Here is a 26,715-nt window from a genome sequence, read left to right as displayed (position 1 = left end):
AGTCGGATATATTTCAGTTCAAGATCACATTGAATGATCGTATACTTACGAGGAGAGGAATTTTGTCCGCTGTCAGCTGTCTTTTGACCCCCTTTGTCTCATTGGACTGGTTGTTCTGTTAGGTAAGCACGTTTTATAGAAAATGTGCACAAACAGGATGCTCCCGTACCGGAATACTATGAAGGCTATGTGGCAACAGTGTTGCGGAAGTCTAAATAAGGTGTTGTCCCTGAAGATGTTTGAAGCCAGATGATGTTAGAGAAATATCTGCTGTCGAGTAACATCACTTCTTTGATGCCAGCATGGTTGGATATGGCCAGTGCTCTAGTGGCTGTCTCATCAATCGTGTTCAAGGGGTCGCTTCACGAATTCACTATTGTTCAGAGTAGAATCGAGCGAAAAGAGCACTAGCGCTCTGTTTGAGATTCAAAAGACTGTTGGGAGTACAGTCGAACCCAATTAGCTCGAAATCGCTTGGCTCGATATCCTTGTTGGCTCGAGGTGGCAAAGGGCCGAGTTCTTGTTACCGAATGTAAGTATTCCCGCTTGGCTCGAATTACACGAGGCTCGAAATCAAACATCCGATTGCGTCATTAGGATCCGTTTCTAGGTTCAAACGATTTTTGCGAGTCGGTGGTCGAATACAAGGTTCCAAGGAGCCGAAGGCATATGGAATCTGTAGAGCTGTTCTTCTTAAGACAGCAAATTCATTGGACACCGGTTCCTTTATCAACGCATTGCGTCATTTCTTAGCGATATCGACAGTTCCGATCATAGCGTGGGAACAAATCTTGTGGAAGCTGACCATGAACTCGACAAAGCATTGAACGAGGATAATGATGACCTGATCCGGATTTTTTGTCAGATTGTGACTTTCCTCTCTTTCAAGATGAATGTCTCATGCGGCAGCCACCATGTCGTATGGTAGCGACAAATTCGTCCTGTTTGTAGTGGTTTTGTATATCTGTTGCTCAACCACGCCTCACAATATGAGAAAAAATGTCTTCCAACACTTTAGCATGAAAATGCTGCAAATGTCAATTGTAGGCATCTGACCGATAACTTGAACGATCCAATTTTTCCTTTTGCAGTGATGAAAATGTTTTTCAATCGTTCTGATGAACCATGTTTTGCGAAAAAAAATGTGCAAATAAGTATTTTTTTTTCGAACAATTTAATTGTTTTGATGCATCTTACTTGTTTTGTATCTATTTTTGTTTCGTACGCAATAAAAAATAACAATAATAAAATGATATAATCGCCAATAATTAGTGTGCAATTCTCAAGTCAGATTGTGTTAAGAAGCAGTAATATTGAATGGGTCCTTTTGTAAGTGTTTTTTTTTCAGTTTCGACGTTCATGAATATGCGAAGTTGTAACTTATACTTTTATTTCGTAATTGTCTAAAACAAAAGAGCTTCACAGGCAAGATTAAACGATTAAATGTTCAGTCTGAAACTTTGGTTTCCTTTTCTTTCGTCCCTCTGCGCCTTTACGACAAAGCGCAAAGTCGCAAACACTAGTATATTGGACAGATTGATACGGTATATTAAGTATATTTCACTTTTTAAACGGTATGATGTACGTCTATTCTAATGATTAATACGGTATCAAATACGGTTATTCCAATGTTTAAAACGATATCACAGTCTCATAGTTCCCATCCCAGCGCTGTCTTGTCTCCTCCTCCTTCCTCCTCCTCCAGATAATCAGCGTGGCCACAAGGCTGCTGAAAGTCATATACAGCGCTGTGCAGACAGAGATGTAAAAAGCTAGGTCATATTCACCAAGCTCATCCCTTATGATTCCTGAAACAATGAGCTTGAAATGTTGTCTTTCGATGAAATTTAGGATCATACAAAAAATGCATTCAAAATATTATCTTTGATATCAAAAGGGACTATTTAATTAAAAAATGTACAGCAGAATATTATAATATTAAGAACTTCAGTGTCAATAAAATTAAAGATACTCGCTAATGTTTTGGACCAAAAATAAGTTTCCACGGTATGGCATCTAAAAACACTTATTTCGTCATAATTTTACTCTATGATATCGAAATTACAAAAAAGCAATTATAGCATAAAAAAGTACTTTGGTACATTCGTTTTTAAAATGAAGAATTTCAACAACAGCATACAAATAGATGATTTCAAAATTTTAAAAAGAAATGCAAAACAAATGTTGGTATTTTTTTTAATATGAATAACATTAACATACAAATCAATGCTTTCAAAGGGTAAAGAAGCAGAACAATTTGTAGGAACAGTTTTATGAAATGAACGTACATTTGTTGCAAATGTGCAAGGTATTTACATTTAATTCTAGTAGTTCGATGATAACAAATGGGAATGATAATGTCAGAATTTTAAAAGCAATGGGAAAGGATTATTGAAAAGTTTTATAAATGAAAATTTAGTTGTTTCCACAAAAGTTCAATGGAAAGGTTGGTATACAATAGAGTGACATTATGAGCATTCATTAAGAGAACAAAAAAGCAACTTTATACGCAGTTCTATACATTGGCAAATAGTTATTGAAAACGAAGAAAATGTTTACAATGTACATGTAAGAAAATGAATGTATGAAATGATCATACACGAAGAAACATGCAACAGCTATTACAGTAAAACATTTATCTGTAAATCAAACTGTGGCCTTCAACCGTCAGAGATTATACAACAGTTTGGCCAAAGTGCTGTTGGAGATCAATACTGAAGAGTAGTTAACAACAGCATGTAAATCAAACTGCCGCCTTCAACCGTCAGACATCATACAACAGTTTGGCCAAATTACTGTAAGAGATCAATACTGAAGAGTAGTTATCAATAGTATGGTAATCAAACTGCGGCCATCAACCGTCAGACGTTATACAACAGTTTGGCCAAATTACTGTAAGAGATCAATACTGAAGAGTAGTTAACAATAGTATGTTAATCAAACTGCGGCTTTCAACCGTCAGACATTATACACCAGTTTGTCCATTTTACTGTGGGAGATCAATACTGAGGAGTAGTTAACAATAGCATGTAAATCAAACTGCGGCCTTCAACCGTCAGACATTATACAACAGTTTAGCCAAATTACTGTTGGAGATCAATACTGAAGAGTAGATAACAACAGCATGTTAATCAAACTGCGGCCTTCAACCGTCAGACATTATACAACAGTTTGGCCAAATTACTGTGGGAGATCAATACTGAAGAGTAATTAACAATAGCATGTAAATCAAACTACGGCCTTCAACGGTCAGAGACTGGACAACAATTTGACAAAATTTTACTGGTGATCAATAGTAAGAAATCAGCAACAATAGCATGTAAATCAAATTAACATTTCAAATGATCTTAATAATGATAATGCATTTTTACAAAAAGAAATGAAACATAGGTGTACTTAGTTAGCTACATATTTACTGATTGTGTTAAGATTCACACATACAAAGTTAAAATAATGTCCATAAAATAACATATTTAAAAGCAATCTGTCTATTAATGTGCACATCGTGTTAATATTGGTGTCAAATTCAGAAAGTTCAAATAAGAGGTGTGCAAAAGTTGTTGTGTCAATGGTTAATAAAATAGATTAAAATGCACCTGTTCAAGGTTTTTTCAACATGTTCGAAAGTAAAAATACTTAAATGAGCAAAAGTTGGTGTGTCAAAAAGTCATTATTTAAAGAGTGATTAGCACATGTCCAAAGTATTTGTAAGCGAAAATCGAAAGTTCAAATACAAAGTTGTGCAAAAAGTGGTTGTGACAATAGCCATTATGAGTGATTTGCACAGTCCAACTCAGTTACTCCAAAATGTGCTCAAAATGAGCTGTTGCTTATCAGCATAGCTAATCATAGTTCACAGTTCTGTGGTCATAAATCGTACTCCCCTGCTGGGCTGCTCAAAGTAAACACAACAGCTTGTTTCTCTCTCCCAAGTCTCTTGTACAAATTGAAGCACCTAAACAATTAATGGCCATTTATTCAGGATTCTAGAAAGTGAACAATCAAATTTAGAATGTAAATGTGATTTTATTTTCGTTTTGGAAACAGGATAAAAAGGTATGTAATCATTGTTTTATTTAATTATGTATATTACAATACATGTTATATCATAATAAAATACATGTAATATCAACTAGTACTTTTAAAGCTGCACTCTCACAGATTTACCGTTTTGACAACTTTTTTTTTTATTTTTCTTCAAACGAGCCAATTTTTGCGGGAATCCATGGAATCCAGTTATATAAGACTGCTTACAAAATATTAGATCTTAGATTTTTATAATCAAGCTAAAAAATGATATTTTATGCATTTTTCTAAAACCGTTAGTAACGGTTTAAGCCATAAAACATTAATTTTCGAACGGAAATATGAAAATCAATCTCATTTTTTTGTCAGCGAACTTAAATCACTGGTTTGCAGATATTTATGCAAACATTTGCCCTTTCCAAGACAAAAAATAACAAGAGATGTTTGTTAAACATACCCCCCCCCCCATATGAAATATGCATGGACCTCCAAGTTTAAAGGCAGTATCAAGTTATCACATAGACAAGCTTTTTGTGTTCAAGGTCACTGTGACCTTGACCTTTGACCTGATGACCCCTTAAATTAAAAGGGGTCATCTGCAGGTCAGGCCCGACCCCCTAGCCAACTTTGATTATCATAGGTCCAGGTTTTGTTGAGATATCATTGGGAGAAGCTTTGTTAACTTTTTTGTATAAAGGGTCACTGTTACCTTACCCTTTGACCTGATGAAACCCAAAATCAAGAGGGGTCATCTACTGGTCAGGCCCAACCTTCATGTAAAATTTGATGACCATAGTTCCGACATGTGCAAAGCAATATACCCTTCTTCGAAAGTGGGCATAAAAAGTTGTAAAAATGGTATATCTGTGACGGTGCAGCTTTAAGACCACTTTTAAATAAAATTGTAAATGTGTGCCCTTATAGAATTTAATTTAAGGAATCATCATCATCATCATCATCATCATCATCATCATCAAATGGTGGGCTATATTAAATTTTATTTTATGTTTATGTTTATTGTTCTTTCAGATCTAAAAACAACATATGTCAAGATGATATTCAATAGCCCTATTTTAAAAGATCTCTCAATTGTCATTGATGAAAATGGGACGGGATTTATTCTTTTTTTTTAAAAGTATGGTGCACAGGAAGGATTGTGCAACGTTTCTAAAACAGACATAACCGATTTAAGTGATGTTGAAGGGCCAAAACTGCTGTTGCAAAAAGTTAAGTCAACAAAGGAAGTCACAATAAAACGAATGTCTGCAAAACTTGCAAATGAGACTAAAACAGAACGGAAAAAAAGAGAAGAATATCGAAAGAAGACAGTAAAACAACAACTCTAACGCCTTGATTTCTCGAGTTCAGAAATGAATGAAACTGAAAGTTTTAAAATCTAAAAAGTTGACACCGAAAGACTTAACATAATTATGATGGAATTAGGCAGTTGTCGATTCTGCCATTGAATGCAAAGTCGTTTGAGGATTACAGAAACCCACAGCTTTGGATGCCACCAATACGTGCCATTGAAAACATGTCTAAGAATGTCCAATGTCTCTTAGATTACTATTTGACTACTGGTGGCCATTCAATACAAATGCCAAATTTTCTACTTTCTGGCATTCTTGTTGAAACCGATACAGGAGTCACAGAATTTGATTTGGGTCCAGACACGCACGTGAACAGTATCGATGAATGCATGGTGACAGACCCTGAAGAGCTAGCACTTAGACTGAAGAAAGGTGGCAAAAGGAGACAGGATGAAACACCACAGAGAGGAAGTAGGCGAAAACTCAGACCACCAGCTTCTTCAACGCCTAGGTATTCAGTTTTAAAATCATAATAATAATGCCTTTATAACATGTATATGCAAAGAAAATTAGGCAGTTTGCCTTTCGAACTACCTCAAGATTGCTTAGCTGAATTCATTTCATTAACATAGTAAATTGGCATTCACGTGAACTTTTTATTCAGACTTTGAGAACCATGAGCAGCAGACATATATGTATAAACATTTATTAAACAACCATCGACAACGAATTGCCGATTAAAATTACATAAAATCTACCAAAATGTACGTTGGATATAGGTTTAGAAATATAAATATGTGATAAACAATCATTCCCTGCAATTCTTACTACACATTACATGCATATAATATTCATTTTAATTTCCGTTGATTTGAATATTTTCACCAAGGTAGCTGCAGTGGTTTGCCTCGGCATGGCTACGGGCCTGTACATATGTATACGTAAGAAGATCAATATTTCTTAACCATGAAGTGATGTGCTAATCATTTTTATACTTATAATACTTTTTTCTATTTTCAGAAAAAATGACATCCCGAAGAGGGAAAATGGACGGCCATGCTGCTGACAATATCGTGATATGAGACTTAACATGCTAACATGACACTGAATTTTATACACTAGTTTGTAGCATTTAAAAGTACCATAATGTATTTACAGTAGTTTCATCATCTACATATTACAATGATGCAAATATATATTCTTTTTAACAAACTTCAGGCTTGAAAAAGATGTATCTTATTGAAAATCTATCCCTTGTAAAAGTGAATTTGGAAAAATATTGGCCTCGTGATTGAAACAGCGCATGTTTCAGCTTAGTGAGTTAAAATATGTACAGTAAAACAATTTAACGAACTGTTTTGCAATACGATTTACAAAATTTAATAAAAATGTGTCTGCTGGACTGATTAAGGTCTGTTCTTACAAGTAAATCAAATAACTTAAAACTAATGCAGAAAGTTAGATTTTTTGAGTGAGTCTCTTTTATAATAAAATGTATCATGAAAGAATGTATGCATGCTGATGTTTTTTCTTTCAATATTACCATGCATGTTCAATTAAATGTTGCTCATTATACCCAAGAAACTAATTCATGGGATGTTGATCTGTTTATTGCTGTAAATTGTGTTCATACATTTAACATTTACACTAATTAAAAAGACATCAAATAGTTATGTGATTTTTGTAGACCCTGTTTGCCTTTCTAATTTAACTCTTAAACTCTGAAATGTAAAGTGGACATGCATTCATGTATCAGCATTCCTTATCTCAGAGAGGCCAATTTAACCCATAGATTTATGGCCTCCAAGGGTGAACATTTCTTCACATTGACCTAATAATATATCTTAACCGTTAGCCAACTAGCCTCAGATCTGAGGGGAAATTCTGTGAATTGGAGTAACTGGGCAGGACTGTGTTAGCAAAAATCGAAATTTCAAATACAAAGTTGTGCAAAAGTGGTTGTGTCAATAGCCATTATGAGGGATTTGCACTTGTGCAAAGTATTTGTTCGCAAAAATCGAAAGTTCAAATACTAAGGTGTGCAAAAGTTGCGATGTCAATATCTGTAAGGAGTGACTTGCACCTGTGGGAAGTATTTGTAATCGAAGATGGAAAGTTCAAATACTAAGGTTGGCAAAATTAAATTATTTGCAATGTCAATAGCTGTCAAGAGTGATTTGCACCTGTGTGAAGTATTTGTTTACAAAAGTCGCAAGTTCAAATACTAAGGCTAGCAAAAGTTACATTGCCAATAGCCATTATGAGTGTTTTGCACCTGTGTGAAGTATTTGTTAGCAAAAATCGAAAGTTCAAATACTAGGGTGTGCAAAAGTTGCAATGTCAATAGCTGTAATGAGTGATTTGCACCTGTGAGAAGTATTTGTAAACAAAAAGCGAAAGTTCAAATACTTAGGTGTGCAAAAGTTGCAATTTCAATAGATTATGAGTGATTTGCACCTGTGGGAAGTATTTGTAAACAAAAAGCGAAAGTTAAAATACTAAGGTTTGCAAAAGTTGGAATGTCAATAGCCGTAAGAAGTGATTTGCACCTGTGGGAAGCATTTGTAAACAAAAAGCAAAAGTGTCAAATACTAAGGTTGCAAAAGTTGCAATGTCAATAGCCGTATGAAGTAATTTGCACCTGTGGGAAGTATTTGTGAGCAAAAGGCAAAAGTTCAAATACTAGGGTTTGCAAAAGTTGCAATTTCAATAGCCGTAAGAAGTTATTTCCACCTGTGGGAAGTATTTGTAAACAAAAAGCAAAATCTCAAGTAATTAGGTTTGCAAAAGTTGCAATGTCAATAGCCGTAAGGAGTGATTTGCACCTGTGGGAAGTATTTGTGAGCAAAAATCGAAAGTTCAAGTACTAAGGTTTGCAAAAGTTGCAATGTCAATAGCCGTAAGGAGTGATTTGCAACTGTTAAAGGTATTTTTTTTTTAAATCAAAAGTGCAAATACTAATTTTGTTTCATAATGGAAGAAAATTTTAACTGTAGTTTACATAATAAATGTTCTGTCAGGAATGATAAATAGCAAGTGATTTTTTATTTAAGGTAACAAATATGAGCTGAAAAATCTGAAAAGTTAATAATTGTATTAATAAGTTATATGGTTTTTTTTAAATATTAAATAATTTGACATTGTTTTAAGCAATAACAGGAATGAATAAAAGACAGATGTGCATATGGATTTACCATTATGTCTATTTTTTTAGGTTGCATATTAAGAATGTGTACATGCAGCGATTGACAAAAATTGTGAATGCAAAGGCAATGCAAGTGATGACAGATAATTGTTCAATATCTTAAAAATATGGCAAGCAGAAATGTCAAAAATACAGTTGCAAATATAGCACACAGATGCAAATGTTACAAAAGTTATGAGATAGCAAATTATGGAATCTGTGAGAATGATCAGTAAATGTAAAAAATCTTTTTAAAAAAATAAGAATAAGGTTTGAAAATGTTTGATATTCCTTATTTCAAATTGACATTCATAAAAGAATTCAGTCAAATTTTGAAATAGCTTGAACATTTACGAGTGAAGTTTATGAGGCATGGGAATGGTATCAAATTTTAAACTTTAATTTTTTTTAAATTATTCACTGTATCAAAAAAACCCAAATAGCAGTAGCAAAAAGGTTATGCATCAATTCTGCATTTTACAGAGAGGACTTCCACACATGTGTTGGTAAAGCAACCAACGTCTGGCAGTGACAGGTACTTGCGTTTTCAATTGTTGTAAAAGCTTATTGGAATCTGTTATGTCATCCACCTTGAACAGTTTCTTCAGGTTGTCCATGAAGCGCGCCTGTGAAAAGCGGTCTTTTTTCTTCAGGATGACCATGGCAGAACCATTATGTTGTTCGGTGTCTGGCATCTTGTTGCAGGGTGGACATTTGCCATCTGCGATTTTCTCGTTTCTACAGGTTGAAATTGATAAAAACTAAAACTTCAGAGATAAAGGAAGTGTAGATTTTTTTTATTTTATACGGGCATTGTGAAATTACACTTTGTTTATCAACAATTTCTTACATTGATGACTTGTCGTGAATTAATTGCTATAAACAGTATTAATGAAAAAAGAAAAGATGCAACAATGGCAAAAAAGGAAACGAGTGCAGAAATTAATCTTTGTGTAATAAATGCATATGTAAACTTGAATAATTATGATATGTTAGAGTACATGCGATTATTTTAGAGCGTTATAAAAAAACAACTTTTATTTATCTATGAAGTACCTGGTCTATCGCAGCACTGGTAGCTGATAAGCAGTAATCAGACTGGACTGCCATCACCTGGAAATCTTCAGTGCTGTCCACATCCGATAAGAAGTCTGGATCTGTACTGGAGTATGCCAGACACATCTACAGTGATGGGGTCTTTTGGAAGGAACTGTGGAAGAGAAATGTACTACTCTTTAGGAATACCAAGTTTCAAAGGAAATAGACATACACATGTTTAACAACATGTACTTTTGATGAGAATGAAATTTGATTCAATAATGAATAACTTCCAAGTGCAGAAACAAATAATGTGAGAAATGCATGATGTTCATAAAAGAAATCTTCCCTTCTGTTTTCATATGTCTTTACTTAAAAGTGTGCATAATGTTTTAAAGTTCTGTTAACAGTGACACTCATTCTAATTTAGCAATTAGTGTTTATTGAAAGCAGTATTCACACAATGAATGATGAGATACTACAACTATACTCAAAACAATCAATTTATTGAATGAACAGCATTCTTTTGAATGTATGATTTGATGTTATTTGCTATAAACATTATAGAATGATTACACTACAAATTGAATACTATTGATTCGAGTCCTTACTGCTGGCCAGCCTTTTTCGAACTTTGCTGACCAGGAACTTAGATTATGTTTAATTCGTAATTGAAATGTTTTCAAAGTCTGTTTAATGCTTATATTTTACAATAGATGGATACATTTGATCATTTGTGAAACTTAAAGACATAGTGTAATTAGAATCAACATGTATTTCTCATCGCTCACCAACCTGGTCAGCCTTATTCGAGTCCTTACTGCTAGTCAACCTTTTTTCAAATTTGCTGACTAGGAACTTTGATGATGAAATTTCATTATTTCTCTGAATAACTTTCTTATTTGAGAAGATATCATCAAGATCTCTCAAAACTTTGTTGAATAGGTAGTCTTGGGCATTTTGACATAAAAACTAACAATATGTACTTATGTCGTCAAACTTTTTCTTAATAATGTGAATGCTTTTTGATCCAAATCTTTTTTTGTAAAAAATTGTTACCCGAAACCAAGAATAAATGTTTCACTCCCCAAAAAAGATCGTTCCTCAAAGCTAAATAAAACATGTATTTTTTAAACGTTTTAGTTTTTGATCTTCCCCACCCACTTTTGCGTCGCTGCCGGCCCTTAAAGCTGTACTCTCACAGATTGAACGTTTCGACTACTTTTTTATTTTTTGTCTTGGAACGAGCCATTTTTTTGCGAAAATCCGTGGAAACCAGTTATATAAGACTGCTGACAAAAACGGAAATATGCAAATATGCGATCTGATCTTTTGTCAGCAATCTTTTATCATTGGTTTCCAGAAATTTACTAAAAAATTTGCTCTTTCCACGATAAATTTAAAAAAAGGTTGTAAAAATGGTATATCTGTGAGAGTGCAGCTTTAATTCGGAAATAAAATGTTTTCAAAGTTTCAACGTTCAGTACTCATATGCCGTCAGTTTACAACAAATAGACGAAATAACTCAATCCGTAAAAGAAAACATTAATTACATACCCGTCTTTGTTTCAGCTTCTTCAATCAGAATGTAAAATAGCTGCTGAGAAATGCGTCAAAACGTGCTCTTGTTTACAAACAAACGCGCAAACTTACATCGACGTCTCGCAATGCGCATGCGTAGAATTGCTTTGCGCATGCTCAAAAATTGAAAGGAGTTATTGACCTCCGGGCCTTCGTTTTTACCCCTCGAAATCAACAAATTACATTATTTTGTTACACTTTTTGCCAATTATCTAAAAGAAAAACATTTTCACAAAAGATAAATCGAAATCACTCTAACAGTAGTCAAAATAGTATCATTCTCTAATTCTAAATTTTCAACAACACTTTTCTGTGCATACACTTACAATCGAAAGGCTAAAATCAACCATTTCCGTCTCCAGTACGATCTCACAAACCAATTACGGAACAAGAGAGTCGTTATTAAGTGGCCATACGCGCGATTATCGCTTATCAAAATTGTGGTGTTCAAAGACGATTTTTGACCAAATATCAACATTTGGTGAAGGTTTTCAGAATTTGGTATCTTAGTTTTAACACTCTTAATGATATGCCACACATTTTGTTCGTCATACAAAAAGGTGCATTTTACAAATACATGAGTGAGTCCCTTAAATGGTTGATTTAAATGTTACGTTCAAATTAAGCTTTGTCTCACAAGGCAATGTATCTCTTGCCCAATCTTAAGAAATAAATATTAATACTACTCAGGGCTATTTGTAAAAGCCACCGTATGTTACATAGGGAATACTATGATAGGACGCTTTTTCTGGTGACCAGTATCACGTCGAGTTCGGTGTGTTTACACGTATCCGTCGGGACTGCAGGTTGAGACGGAGACGTGTTAACTCACTGAACGAAACGTTATGCAATTCACCGGAAAGCGTCCTATCGTAATATTCCATTTATTATATACCTAACTATTTATTCCTTTTTATATTTCGGTTTCAATTTGATTATATTTACCGCTATCTGTCAAATGTCCTAGTATGAAGTGGCTTGCGCGAATGAATAAAGGAATATATATGTTACGTACTGCATTGTAGTCAATGGAGGCTACTCGCGCGAAACAAGTCAGAAGTCACAGAATTCACTTTATTTAGCAAATAAAAAATCTTATAACTCAGCAAAAGAAATAAATTGCTAATACGAAAATAATTATGAAATGTCGCAGCATAAAAAAACATAACATAAAGGGTACTAATTTTATGAACATAAACAAATCGTCATTTCCTGAGGAAGTAACGCGGCCATTTTAAGTCAAGTGAATGTTTGGTGGACTTTTTGACGATCATTATTATGAAGAAGTGAGGGAAGTTTGTGAGTCAATCGCTGATACTATCGATGACGTGAATTCGCCTTCTTAGTTGTATTGGCGAGTTGCTAATGTTTATGATAATTTTATATTCTATAATCTTTGAATTGGCTGGGACCAATATCAAATCCTCCTCCCAGAAATTGGCAAACACCTATTTGTCTAGATAGATCGGCAGTGTTCTCTGCCGCGTGCGTATTCTCATGTTTCTTTGAATACCATTTCTGAATATTTACATGCTACTGGTGGCGTGAATAAAATAAGGTAATGTTATGTATCCAAAATTTGACAGGTTTAATCAGTCATTTTGGTCATGCTATTCTAGAGACGCGAAAGTAGTTCCTATAGTATACAGTACTAGAATGATACGGAATCAGAAAACGACAGTATGGTGATACAGATTTTTTTCAATACGGCGTGCTGTATTTTCACTCTTGGATATGGAAAAGGAAATTGAAAGGCATATAATATATAGACCATATTTACCTCCCAAAACATTGCTTAGCAGATTACCAAAACCATACATAAGGTTAACAAGAGACATGGCCTGGGGGTAACGGTTGTGGCCCGCGGCCTCGTACATCAGGGCCGGTGTTTGGGAGTTAGTGACCCCGAAAAAAGCGCCTTGTAATATACAGGCGCCCATGATGGCGTAATAGTCTTCTAAGCTGATCACCAAAGCATGGGCCAAGGCAATAAACGGGCAAATATAAACCCAGTGAGCTATCGTTGGTGTTCTCCTAAATTCACAAAATAATTATATGAATATATGTACTATTAATTGACTGAAATACAAGTATCTACTCCTAGAAAACGATGACATTTCAAGATTGTACAATTGTGATGTATATTTTATAATAAAGCATGTTAAATGTTAAGATCTTACGTGAATTTAAATTTTATAAATGTTCCACTGACTCTACCAAGAAAGTTTGCTGCTCCAATAATAGACACCAAGAGTGATCCTGCTTGGCGGGAAAAACCACGTGACATCAAAATGTCAACAATAAACCAGGCTTCCACGTTTCCTGAAATAAGTACTTCAAGAATAGCAGGCGTATTTAAATTCAAGCATTATATACGGCTATATTTTCTTGCTATGGCTAATGTTTTAAAATTTGATTATCAATGTTCTAAGATATCCGATGTATAAGTATGTGCACTTTGGATGTCTTGTTACCCATACTATCGTAGTACCATCCACCCAATCGCACGCTCGAAAAAAAACCCTGGTTAAACAAAAGCAGTCCACGCCAAATACAGTATCACCTTCGCATTTTGACAGAGGATAGGAATTTACGAACACAGACAAAAAGTTAAGTTGTTTTTTCTTGCATACAGTGTAAACAATTATAAATTCAATTATTTCTATTAGGGAAGTTTGTCTTTAAACTGTATACAGCAATAAAATATGGGTATGATGTGCACTTCTCTTAAATATCTGCGAGACCTTGGGAATAATGCTCCTGACCATGGAGTATAGGGTATAAATACGTAAAGAAATACTGCAGCTAGAGTTATGGTTCCTAGGATCTGCTCTTCTCCTTAATATGATCTATCTGGGTTTAAAGTTTGAATTCAAAAACATGTTAAGAGGTATGCTCCGGACAATAAAGAAGTATTACCTATTGTAGCCACGCACACGAACACAAGCCTACAAAGTACATATCCCCTTCAAAATGATTCGAACGTACCTGTTAAAGCTACTAAAAGACAATTAACCAATAAAATCCACACCAAAACATCTGTCAAAAGACTTGTTTCACAGACTGATTTCCTTTTCGACGCCTTTTTCCCTGTTACAAAGTACTCCTGTGCACCATACATTATAAGCCCGAATGGTATACACTGAAGTGATATGCCAGACACCAGTATAAACGCTCCAGACCAGGCATATTTTTCGATACATATTTCGTAGAGGTAGGGTATAACAAATTGACCGAGACTGGACCCCATCGTCAAACATACAAGCGGAACGCCAGGGTCCTTGTGAAATACCCAACTGACGGTTATGAACGCCGAAAGGTAACAGGTGCACATCCCCATACCTAACAAGAAAAGGAAGGAAAATTGAAATCGTATGTTACTATTTTACCCGAGTATCTATAAACGTATAATAAATATCAAATGTTGAATAACCATGACATCGGACATTAAACACGGTTTTGTATCTATATAAATGCGTTCGATAAAAAAACACACAAAAAGAAACTGTTTTATAAGAGATATATGATTGGTTTGAGTGCTTAATGATAAACAATAAGTTGAAGGGCTTCACTGAAGATTATCATCATATTACATACTTTTTAAGCTATATTTTCCCCTTTAGAGAAACGCATACCTGCGATGACTCCCGTGCATAATATTATAGTCCATAGTTCCTCTGCAAAGGAGCTCGCTAACAGTCCCACACATGTCACTAATGACCCGACCAAAACACTCTTCCCGGGCCCGTACTTTTGAATCAGTGGCGCCCAAAGTATACCTATTGAAATAAAGAAGGAGGTGTTTAAATACCATTACATTGTATCGACAAGCATCAAAAGCATGATGATGAATCCATGTGAACAGAAACATACAAATACACATCTCCACCACCACCACCGCCGCCAAAATAATCATCATCATCAGCAACAGCAGCAGCAGAGCAGCAGCAACAGCAGCAGCAGCAACAATAACAACAGCAGCTGCAGCTACAGCATAAAAGTGATGTTGGTTATGATGGTGACGGTGGTGATCATGGTCATGATGGTGGTATGATGTAGCAGTTGGTGAAGAGCATTATATAAAGAGAGTACCTCCTCCGGTAGAAAGCCCCATGTAAAGTCCCTGTATGAGTGCCGCGTTGGACCGCCGAGAGTTGAAGATATTGATAAGTTCCGGGTACATGACGCTCAAGCCAAACCCAAGACCAACACTGACAAACTGCTGCACAAGACCGCAAGCAATAATCGCAGCCTTACGCCATTTTGGAGCGTCTGGTGGACTGGAATTTAGTTTAAACAACGATTGGTTTTGATTAATTAAATTTAGGAATATTTCTGTTGGCGAAAGCACATTATCCTGTCCTAAGTTTAATGAAAATACTGCATGATAGCCTAGAAGAATCAGGCGTACGTGACGTTTTCTGACCGGCTTCAGTTAAAAGAACGCACAATTTTCTTATTATAGCGGATATTTTATCGTCAAAAGTATATCCCTTACGACATAATTAACTGGAGTAGTTAAATCAAAGTTGTACTGCCCACCGCCTAATATTTAAATGCATGTAGGGACCACAGAAGTTTGATTAAAATGAACAACTTTGGAGTCATATGACCACGAACCTATAAACCATCCGTAATATGACCTTAAGTTACATATACCCTAAAATATTAAGATTTTTCCTCAGGTTCATCAAAGGACTGTGAGTACGAACACATGCTAAAAATACTAAATCGAACAGATGCAACAAAAACCTGCAGCCTACATGCAGATAACGATCCAATCTTATAATGAAAACAAGAATTCTCACCGTCAAAAGTCACCATTAAGGTGAGAGATATAAATATTAGCTCTAAGCCATCTCCTCAATCCTTCATTATTATGTTTGTAAATCATGTATTTGGTAATTGTACTAATATAGAATAAATACTGTATAAACCAAAAGTCACCATTCTGTCTAGTACTATCTTCCCGTTGGAATATTCGCGAAGACATATGGGTAAAATGCTGAAATACGTGAAAGTTCTTTACATTAACAACTTTTGACTACAGAACAAAGTATAATCTAAACCCTCAACAACCAACTGGTTGGATGTTTGATATTCACGAATAACTGGAAACGGTCGAATAACCAACCGGCGAATGTAAGAATAATAGTTATTTTAAACTTTGTTTGTGACGAGGATACATATGTGTACATAAACAAAAATACAGCAACTGTTTGAATTTTTAACATGTGAACCTTCTAAACATTAAACAATATGAAATCTTAATCTCCAACTACCAACTGGTTGGTCGGGAGATATTCGCGAATAACCAACTGGCAATGTTTAAATAACCAACTGGCGTATGCAATAAAACAAGTAATCAAAACAGTGTCTTGTGACGTTGAGTGTCTCTCGTTTCTTGTCTTGTGACGTTACGTGTCTCACGTTTGTTGTCATGTGACGTTATGTGTCTCTCGTTTCTTGTTTTGTGACATTTTGTGTATCTCGTTTCTTGTCTTGTGACGTTGTGTGTCTCTCGTTTCTTGTCTTGTAACGTTACGTGTCTCTCGTTGTTGTTTTGTGACAATACGTGTCTCTCGTTGTTGTCCTGTGACGTTTTGTGTCTCTCGTTTGTTGTCTTGTGACGTTACGTGTCTTTCGTTGTTGTCTGGTGACGTCACGTGTCTCTCGTTGTTGCCTTGTGTCGCTACGTGTCTCTCGGTTCTTGTCTTGTGAAGTTACTTGTCTCTAGTTGTTGTCTTTTGACGTTACTTGTCTCTAGTTGTTGTGTTGTGACGTTGTGTGTCCCTCGTTTGTTGTCATGTGACGTTGTGTGTCTCTCGTTTGTTGTCTTGTGACGTTGTGTGTTTCTCGTTCGTCGTGATGTGACGTTGTGTGTCTCTTGTTCGTCGTCATGTGACGTTGTGTGTCTCTCGTTTGTTGTCTTGTGACGTTGTGTGTCTCTCGTTCGTCGTCATGTGACGTTGTGTGTCTCTCGATTGTTGTCTTGTGACGTTGTGTGACTCTCGTTTGTTGTCTTGTGACGTTTTGTGTCTCCCGTTTGTTATCTTGTGACGCTGTGTGTCTCTCGTTTCTTGTCTTGTAACGTAACGTGTCTCTTGTTTCTTGTCTTGTGACGTTACGTGTCTCTCGTTTCTTGTCTTGTGACATTTTGTGTATCTCGTTTCTTGTCTTGTGACGCTGTGTGTCTCTCGTTTCTTGTCTTGTGACATTTTGTGCATCTCGTTTCTTGTCTTGTAACGTTGTGTGTCTCTCGTTTTTTGTCTTGTGACGTTAGGTTTCTCTCATTGTTGTTTTTTTGCGGTTACGTGTCTCTCGTTTCTTGTCTTGTGACGTTGTGTGTCTCCCGTTGTTATCTTGTGACGTTACGTGTCTCTTGTTGTTGTCTTTTGACGTTACGTGTCTCTCATTGTTGTCTTGTGACGTTACATGTTTCTCGTTTCTTGTCCTGTGACGTTACGTGTCTCTCGTTGTTGTCTTGTGACGTAACGTGTCTCTCGTTGTTGTCTTATGACGTTACGTGTCTCTCGTTTCTTGTCTTGTGACGTTGTGTGTCTCTCGTTTCTTGTCTTGTGACGTTGTGTATTTCTAGTTCGTCGTCATATGACGTTGTTTGTTTCTCGTTCGTCGTCATGTGACGTTCTTTGTCTTTCGCTTATTGTCTTGTGACGTTGTGTGCATCTCGTTTGTTTTCTTGTGACGTTGTGTGTCTCTCGTTTTTTTGTCATGTGATATTACGTGTCTTTCGTTAGTTGTATTGAGACGTTCTATGTCTCTCGTTTGTGGTCTTGTGGCGTTGTGTGTCTCTCGTTTCTTGTCTTGTGACGTTACGTGTCTCTTGTTTGTTCTCGTGTGACGTGGTGTGTCTCTTGTTTGTTTTATTGTGAAGTATCGTGTCTCTCGTTTGTTGTCATGTGACATTGTGTGTCTTTTGTATGTTTTGTTGTGACGTTGTGTGTCTCTCGTTTGTAGTCTTGTCACGTTACGTGTCTCTCGTTGTTGTCTTGTGATGTTACGTGTCTCTCGTTTGTTTTCTTGTGACGTGTTGTGTCTCTCGTTAGTTTTTTTGTGACGTTACGTGTCTCTCGTTTGTTTTCTTGTGACGTTACGTGTCTCTCGTTTGTTATCTTGTGACGTTGTGTGTCTTTTGTGTGTTGTCTTGTGACGTTACGTGTCTCTCGTTGTTGTCATGTGACGTTGTCTGTCTCTCTTTTGCTGTATTGTGACGTTGTGTATCTTTCGTCTGTTGTCTGGAGTCGTTCTATGTATCTCGCTTGTTGTCTTGTGACGTTGTGTGTCTCTCGTTTGTTGCCTTATTACTTTGTGTGTCTCTCGCTTGTTGTCTTGTGTGTGTATTTCGTTTGTTGTCTAATGACTTGTGTGACTCCTGTGTTGTATTGTGACGTGTTGTGTCTCTCATTTGTTTTCTTGTGACGTTACGTGTCTCTCGTTTGTTTTCTTGTGACGTTACGTGTCTCTCGTTTGTTATCTTGTGACGTTGTGTGTCTTTCGTTTGTTGTCTTGTGACGTGGGTTTTTCGCTTGTTTTCTTGTGACGTTACGTGTCTCTGGTTTGTTGTCTTGTGACGTTGTGTCTCTCGTTCGTGGTCATGTGACATTACGTGTCTCTCGTTAGTTGTATTGAGACGTTCTATGTCTTTTGCTTGTTGTCTTGTGACGTTGTGTGTCTCTCGTTTGTTGTCATGTGACTTTACGTGTCTCTCGTTAGTTTTATTGAGACGATCTATGTCTCTCGTTTGTTGTCTTGTGGTGTTGCGTGTCTCTTGCTTGCTGTCTTGTGACGTAACGTGTCTCTCGTTTGTTGTCTTGTGACGTTGTGTGTCTCTTAAATGTTGTATTGTGACGTTGTGTATCTCTCGTTTGTTGTCTTGCGACGTTGTGTATTTCGTCTATTGTCTGGAGTCGTTCTATGTATATCGCTTGTTGTTTTGTGAGGTTGTGTGTGTCTCGTTTGTTGTCTTGTGACGTTGTGTGTTTTTGTTTGCTGTCTTGTGACGTTACGTGTCTCTCGTTTGTTGTCTTATGACGTTGTGTGTATCTCAATTGTTGTCAGGTGACGTTGTGTGTCTCTCGTCTTGTTACGTTGTGTGTCTCTCCTGTGTTTTCTTGTAACGTTACCTGTCTCTCGTTGTTGTCTTGTGACGTTGTGTGTCTTTCGTTTGTTGTCTTGTGACGTTACGTGTCTCTCGTTGTTTTCTTGTGACGTTATGTGTCCCTCGTTTCTTGGATTGTGACGTTATGTGTCTTTCGTTTGTTGTCTGGTGACGTTACGTGTCTCTCGTTTTTATTTTGTTACGTTGTGTGTCTCTCGTTTGTTGTCTTGTGACGTTGTGTGTCTCTCGTTCGTCGTCATGTGACGTTGTGTGTCTCTCGATTGTTGTCTTGTGACGTTGTGTGACTCTCGTTTGTTGTCTTGTGACGTTTTGTGTCTCCCGTTTGTTATCTTGTGACGCTGTGTGTCTCTCGTTTCTTGTCTTGTAACGTTACGTGTCTCTTGTTTCTTGTCTTGTGACGTTACGTGTCTCTCGTTTCTTGTCTTGTGACATTTTGTGTATCTCGTTTCTTGTCTTGTGACGCTGTGTGTCTCTCGTTTCTTGTCTTGTGACATTTTGTGCATCTCGTTTCTTGTCTTGTAACGTTGTGTGTCTCTCGTTTTTTGTCTTGTGACGTTAGGTTTCTCTCATTGTTGTTTTTTTTGCGGTTACGTGTCTCTCGTTTCTTGTCTTGTGACGTTGTGTGTCTCCCGTTGTTGTCTTGTGACGTTACGTGTCTCTTGTTGTTGTCTTTTGACGTTACGTGTCTCTCATTGTTGTCTTGTGACGTTACATGTTTCTCGTTTCTTGTCCTGTGACGTTACGTGTCTCTCGTTGTTGTCTTGTGACGTAACGTGTCTCTCGTTGATGTCTTATGACGTTACGTGTCTCTCGTTTCTTGTCTTGTGACGTTGTGTGTCTCTCGTTTCTTGTCTTGTGACGTTGTGTGTTTCTAGTTCGTCGTCATGTGACGTTGTTTGTTTCTCGTTCGTCGTCATGTGACGTTCTTTGTCTTTCGCTTATTGTCTTGTGACGTTGTGTGCATCTCGTTTGTTTTCTTGTGACGTTGTGTGTCTCTCGTTTTTTGTCATGTGATATTACGTGTCTTTCGTTAGTTGTATTGAGACGTTCTATGTCTCTCGTTTGTGGTCTTGTGGCGTTGTGTGTCTCTCGTTTCTTGTCTTGTGACGTTACGTGTCTCTTGTTTGTTCTCGTGACGTGGTGTGTCTCTTGTTTGTTTTATTGTGAAGTATCGTGTCTCTCGTTTGTTGTCATGTGACATTGTGTGTCTCTTGTATGTTTTGTTGTGACGTTGTGTGTCTCTCGTTTGTAGTATTGTCACGTTACGTGTCTCTCGTTGTTGTCTTGTGATGTTACGTGTCTCTCGTTTGTTTTCTTGTGACGTGTTGTGTCTCTCGTTAGTTTTCTTGTGACGTTACGTGTCTCTCGTTTGTTTTCTTGTGACGTTACGTGTCTCTCGTTTGTTATCTTGTGACGTTGTGTGTCTTTTGTGTGTTGTCTTGTGACGTTACGTGTCTCTCGTTGTTGTCATGTGACGTTGTCTGTCTCTCTTTTGCTGTATTGTGACGTTGTGTATCTTTCGTCTGTTGTCTGGAGTCGTTCTATGTATCTCGCTTGTTGTCTTGTGACGTTGTGTGTTTCTCGTTTGTTGCCTTATTACTTTGTGTGTCTCTCGCTTGTTGCCTTATTACGTTGTGTGTCTCTCGCTTGTTGTCTTGTGTGTGTATTTCGTTTGTTGTCTTTTGACTTGTGTGACTCCTGTGTTGTATTGTGACGTGTTGTGTCTCTCATTTGTTTTCTTGTGACGTTACGTGTCTCTCGTTTGTTTTCTTGTGACGTTACGTGTCTCTCGTTTGTTATCTTGTGACGTTGTGTGTCTCTCGTTAGTTGTATTGAGACGTTCTATGTCTTTTGCTTGTTGTCTTGTGACGTTGTGTGTCTCTTGTTCGATGTCATGTGACAGTACGTGTCTCTCGTTAGTTTTATTGAGACGATCTATGTCTCTCGCTTGTTGTCTCGTGACTTTGTGTGTATCTCGTTTGTTGTCTTGTGACGTTGTGTGTCTCTCGTTTGTTGTCATGTGACTTTACGTGTCTCTCGTTAGTTGTATTGAGACGATCTATGTCTCTCGTTTGTTGTCTTGTGGTGTTGCGTGTCTCTTGTTTGCTGTCTTGTGACGTAACGTGTCTCTCGTTTGTTGTCTTGTGACGTTGTGTGTCTCTTGAATGTTGTATTGCGACGTTGTGTATCTCTCGTTTGTTGTCTTGCGACGTTGTGTATTTCGTCTATTGTCTGGAGTCGTTCTATGTATATCGCTTGTTGTTTTGTGAGGTTGTGTGTGTCTCGTTTGTTGTCTTGTGACGTTGTGTGTTTTTGTTTGCTGTCTTGTGACGTTACGTGTCTCTCGTTTGTTGTCTTATGACGTTGTGTGTATCTCAATTGTTGTCAGGTGACGTTGTGTGTCTCTCGTCTTGTTACGTTGTGTGTCTCTCCTGTGTTTTCTTGTAACGTTACCTGTCTCTCGTTGTTGTCTTGTGACGTTGTGTGTCTTTCGTTTGTTGTCTTGTGACGTTTCGTGTCTCTCGCTTGTTGTCCTGTGACGTTTTGTGTCTCTCGTTTGTTTTCTTGTGACGTTACGTGTCTCTTGTTTTTTCTCTGATGACATTACGTGTCTCTCGTTTGTTTTCTTATGACGTTACATGTCTCTCGTTTGTTCTCTTGTGACATTACGTGTCTCTCGTTTGTTTTTTGAGACGTTACGTGTCTCTTGTTGTTGTCTTGTGACGTTACGTGTCTCTCGTTTGTTGTCTTGTGATGTTACGTGTCTCTCGTTTGTTTTATTGTGACGTTGTGTGTCTCTCGTGTGTTGTCTTGTGACGTTACGTGTCTCTCGTTGTTGTCTTGTGACGTTACGTGTCTCTCGTTTGTTTTCTTATGACGTTACGTGTCTCTTGTTTGTTTTGTTGTGACGTTGTGTGTCTTTTGTTTGTTTTCTTGTGACGTACGTGTCTCTCGTTTGTTGTATTGTGACGTTGTGTGTCTCTCGTTTGTTGTCTTGTGACAATATGTGTCACTCGTTTGTTGTATTGTGACGTTGGGTGTCTCTCGTTTGTTGTCTTGTGACAATATGTGTCTCGCGTTTGTTGTCTTGTGACGTAGTGTGTTTCCTGCTTGTTGTCTTGTGACGTTGTGTGTCTACCGTTCGGTCGTCTTGTGACGCTGCGTGACCCTCGTTCGTCGTCTTGTGACGCTGCGTGTCTCTCGTTCGTCGTCTTGTGACGCTGTGTGTCTCTCGTTTGTTGTCTTGGAAATATAACTCGGCCTTCCTGATTCTGCTAAAAAAAGAATTACAAACAGAGCGCCATGTCCCCAAAAGGCGCCATAAATAAACTCTTGCCAAGGGAACAAGCTGTTAAACATGTTGATCAAAATATTTTTCTGTGATCTTTCAGCGTAGATAGGAATTATAAAAATATTTATTATATTAACAATATTTCAGTATTTTGACTGTGTTTAAAAACATGACATCATTAATTTCTTAAAAAACACGATGTACGCCTAATTACATGAACTTGGCCTTCCTGGCCCCAATATCACTTAAGTCAAATCTCAAACTCAGTCTCAACACATAGCATTAAAATTTATTAAAAATCACATATGTTTTTTAACAGTTTTATAAGCGGATTCTATCACAGAATATGCTGATAAAAGCCTTTGGTCGAATTCCAAAGTAAATATATTCTACAGCCAAAAAATGTAATTGAGTACAATTCTGTATATTTTATAAAATACTCAAGTATAATTTTTGTTCTGGAATTAGTTTTCTTCGAAAAATTGACAAAATATTGTTATCAACACATTCTATAAGGAAATACGTTTTCAATAAGTATACAACTTGCAAGATTTTGAAGATTATTACGCTTTTTTTATGGTGAAATGAATTGAGACTGAGTTTGAGATTGACTTAAGTATTTTGTGATATTGGGGCCTGATGCAGCTTGAAACCGGCATTACATACAAATCGCCTCGCCCACACAAGGCGCCAAAAAAACGAAAAGAACTACAGCAGGGCGTATTAATAATGCGCGGTACTTTGATTCATACAATCCTTCAAAGGGATTCTGACAAAGTCTGCGCTATTTGCACGGTCTCTTTGATCTGCATTAGTAAAAAACACACTGATATCCTTATCTTTATTTATATTCATATTTTATAAACATAAAAACATTAACAGACAAACTCAACATGGGAGTTGCTTTGGGATTTTCATTCCAAACAAACTTGTAAAAAAAACAGGTTTCGGAATCGAACTAAGGTATGACAAAATTGCCGACTGCATGACACTCTAATGCACCAGTCAAGTGTAACCAGCACCCACCCCCAGGTCCGGGGAATAGCGGGGACTTTGACTTTCGGTCCGGCAAACCCCGGGTAAAATCCCCGCCCTGCGGAGACAAACCGATGGTGAAATCCCCGCTAAATGCCATGTAACGCCACATAGCAGCATCGCCGCATAAACGTGTGTTTGTTTCGTTAATGCGGTGATTTTCAACGCATAAATAGTGCGACCACGTTTATGCAGTGATCCTCAACGCAAAAAGCAGAAATTGCTTATATGGGGCGCAACTGTGCCTTTTTGCCACATAAAGGGGATTAACTTAATTAGTTCTAATATTTCAACAAAAACGTAGTAATGACGATGATGATGATGATGATGATGATGATGATGATGATGATGATGATGATGATGATGATGATGGTTGTGGGGATAATGATGGTGGTGGAGATGATGATGGTGGTGGTGGTTGTGATTGTGGTGATGATGATGCTGGTTGTGATGATGTTGTTGATAATGATGATGATTAAGGCGTAACATATTACTGTCATTTTGAAAAAAAATACGGGAAAAGCAGGCAGGCAAATTGGTCAAATTTAAGGAAATATTCTAAAGTTGAGCCAAAATTTTCTTGGTTACAAATGATTAGTCCATAACATCACAATCAAAGAAAGAAAGACGCCCATGATGACCCTATATCAGTCTTCTGAGTCCTCTTGTTCAAGTGCCCAAAACTAATGTTGTGTTAATTTTTTTTGGAAACAATATAATCTTCAGTGGTTTTCCTTTCGTTGCCCTGGTAACCAGAGATATACGCTGATGACCTAGACGTGATTAAATTTCACAATCACACAATTACCTGTGGTTCTTGACAAGGAAATAATTCTTAGCTCATTTGAGCACAAAGAGCACATGTGGAGCTGTGAGGATTGTTGGATTTCTGTTATTTGTCCGTCGTTAACAATTGACTTTTCTTGAAAAGTTTGAAATGACGTTGAAAGTGCGCATTGTCAAGGGTACATGACAGTCAGTCTAACAAAAAGGCGAGAATATATGTTACGTCCTACGACGATTTTTCTGATTGTCCCAAATGACGGTGTTGTGCGTTGTCGTGACATATATTCCGCCTTTAGTCGGGCCAAACGTCATTTCAAACGTTTTCGCAGAAAGATCAATTGGTTTGGTTTACTAAATCTTTGTCAGAATTTACGTCTCTAAAAGTCTAGTTCAACGCTCGGTTAAGTGGACACAAAAACTAAGTCTGATCTTGATGAAACTTTATCAATCAATATTGTACTCATATGTGTTTTAATTGTTTTTTTATGCGGCGAAAATGTGCCTTTTTGCCACATAAAAAAGTCCTGTTTATGCTTTGAAAATCACCGCATAAACGTGGTCGATTTCGTTTATGCGGCGATGCTGTTATGCGGCGTTACAATGCCCCCGCTCCCAGGGACCCTAGGTAAGGCCCATTCCCCGCTATATTTTGCGCGAAGACAAAACCACCGCATTCACCCAGGACTGCGGGGCCACCTGAAAGGTAAAAACACGGCCCATTTCCGCGGCTATCACCGGTATACCCCCGGACCTGCAGGGGGGGGGGGCGTGGTTACAATTGACTGGTGCATAACCGATACACTATATTCTTGATTACAAACAAATGCGTTATAAATAATATTGTTCCCTAAAAAGTGGACTCGGGTGATTTTTGATCTATCAAAACATAATTTAGAAGAACTTGTTTAGTTGTTCAAACACGGGCACCCAACATTTTTCCATGTTACTTTTATTTTTTCTAGCCTTTTGTACACTACTCAAAGAAATAACACCTTGATTGCCTCGAATCTTTCAAATACATTTCTTTTTAAAATATCGATTTAACAAGAGCACGTATAGCTTTTAAAATCGTTGGCAGTTTGAGTGTTTGTTAAATATTATAACTGCGAAGTGGATTTCACTTACCTGTTCGAACTGTTGTCACTCAACAGAGGTGTGCTTTCTGTGACCTCCAATCTCACATTTGGTAAAACGTCAGACACGTTTGTGTCCATGGTTGCTCTTATTCTCTATAAATACGATTCCTCACACAAAAAACAAACAGATTATACTTAATAATTTGTGTCCAACTATATTAATCTGCAACACGAAATTCATCTTGAAAACCCGAAACACGCATTTGAAATATGCAAGTAGGTAAAATGTCAATATTATTAAAGTTATCTGGTATACTCAGATGTAAGATGTAAGAAAAATGATGCACTTATCACCTCGGCACGTATAATTATAAATACAAGACATTAGAAATGAAGAATGTATGCATGGTCAGCGCCTCAAAACGTGCCGTTAAGCACACATATTCTACTGTTACTATTAATAATACAGAGTGAGGAATCGCGTGACTTCAGCGGGGATCTCATATGGGTCATCACGGTTCAAAACAGATGTAAACAAGTAAGAGTGTGACATTAATTTCTAAATAACTTTTTTGAGAGAAAAGATATGAATATATTTCTTAGTTTATGAAAGATTGTGCTATGTTCTGCTCCTTCACGGATAAAATGTTTAAGATATGATTGTATGTATTTTAACGACCCAATCATTGGCCAAAATTTCAACATGACGGAATATTGTAGAACGATGCAACGCTGTTTGCGCCGTGAGTCTTTGTTTTGTACACAGTTCTTGGTAATTAGTAATACTTGAGATGTCAAACATGCGTTAAAAAAGTAACATTTGTTCATTAATTTCATTAAACAAATTGTTCGTAAAATGCCTTTTAGTTCTTTCAATAAATATTGAATTTTCAAGAAATGCTTTTGTAAACGTGAATTTTATATATGTTATTGTCAACGTGAACTTCTTCATACCTAAATAAAACTAACTATGTTTAATCTGTATGCTTTACACACGTATGAAATCAAGCTTATTTTATTCTTCTTTATTATTCTATTCTTCGTAGTGATTCATAATATCATAATACTAGTAGTTAATTCGGTCTTTAAATACATGTATGTCTGAGGAGAGTGTAGCATTGCTTCTTGAATGCAGCATGAAAACAATTTTGAGTGTCATTTGAAGCAAGAATTGATTTATTTGGATTTCTAATACTGACATAAGACAATGTTTCCATGGTGCTTCAGACGACAGTCTTCATGGGAGG

At 36.9% G+C, this 26,715-nt stretch overlaps 1 protein-coding gene across 1 annotated transcript; it reads right to left on the bottom strand.

Moving 5' to 3' along the window:
- Positions 1–1,458: 1,458 nt before the first annotated feature.
- Positions 1,459–25,657, bottom strand: LOC128205295 (monocarboxylate transporter 3-like). Its single transcript, XM_052906827.1, has 7 exons — positions 25,518–25,657; positions 15,232–15,419; positions 14,775–14,918; positions 14,128–14,481; positions 13,320–13,461; positions 12,920–13,173; positions 1,459–1,808 (listed from the first exon to the last, which is right to left on the bottom strand). The coding sequence occupies exons 1-7, from the start codon at positions 25,604–25,606 to the stop codon at positions 1,633–1,635; spliced, it is 1,347 nt and encodes a 448-aa protein (XP_052762787.1). The 5' UTR covers positions 25,607–25,657; the 3' UTR covers positions 1,459–1,632.
- Between the last annotated feature and the right edge of the window lie 1,058 nt (positions 25,658–26,715).

Source organism: Mya arenaria, chromosome 10 (genome assembly GCF_026914265.1).
Source record: "Mya arenaria isolate MELC-2E11 chromosome 10, ASM2691426v1".
Classification (NCBI taxonomy): domain Eukaryota; kingdom Metazoa; phylum Mollusca; class Bivalvia; order Myida; family Myidae; genus Mya; species Mya arenaria.
This window is presented reverse-complemented; position numbering and strand designations above follow the sequence as displayed.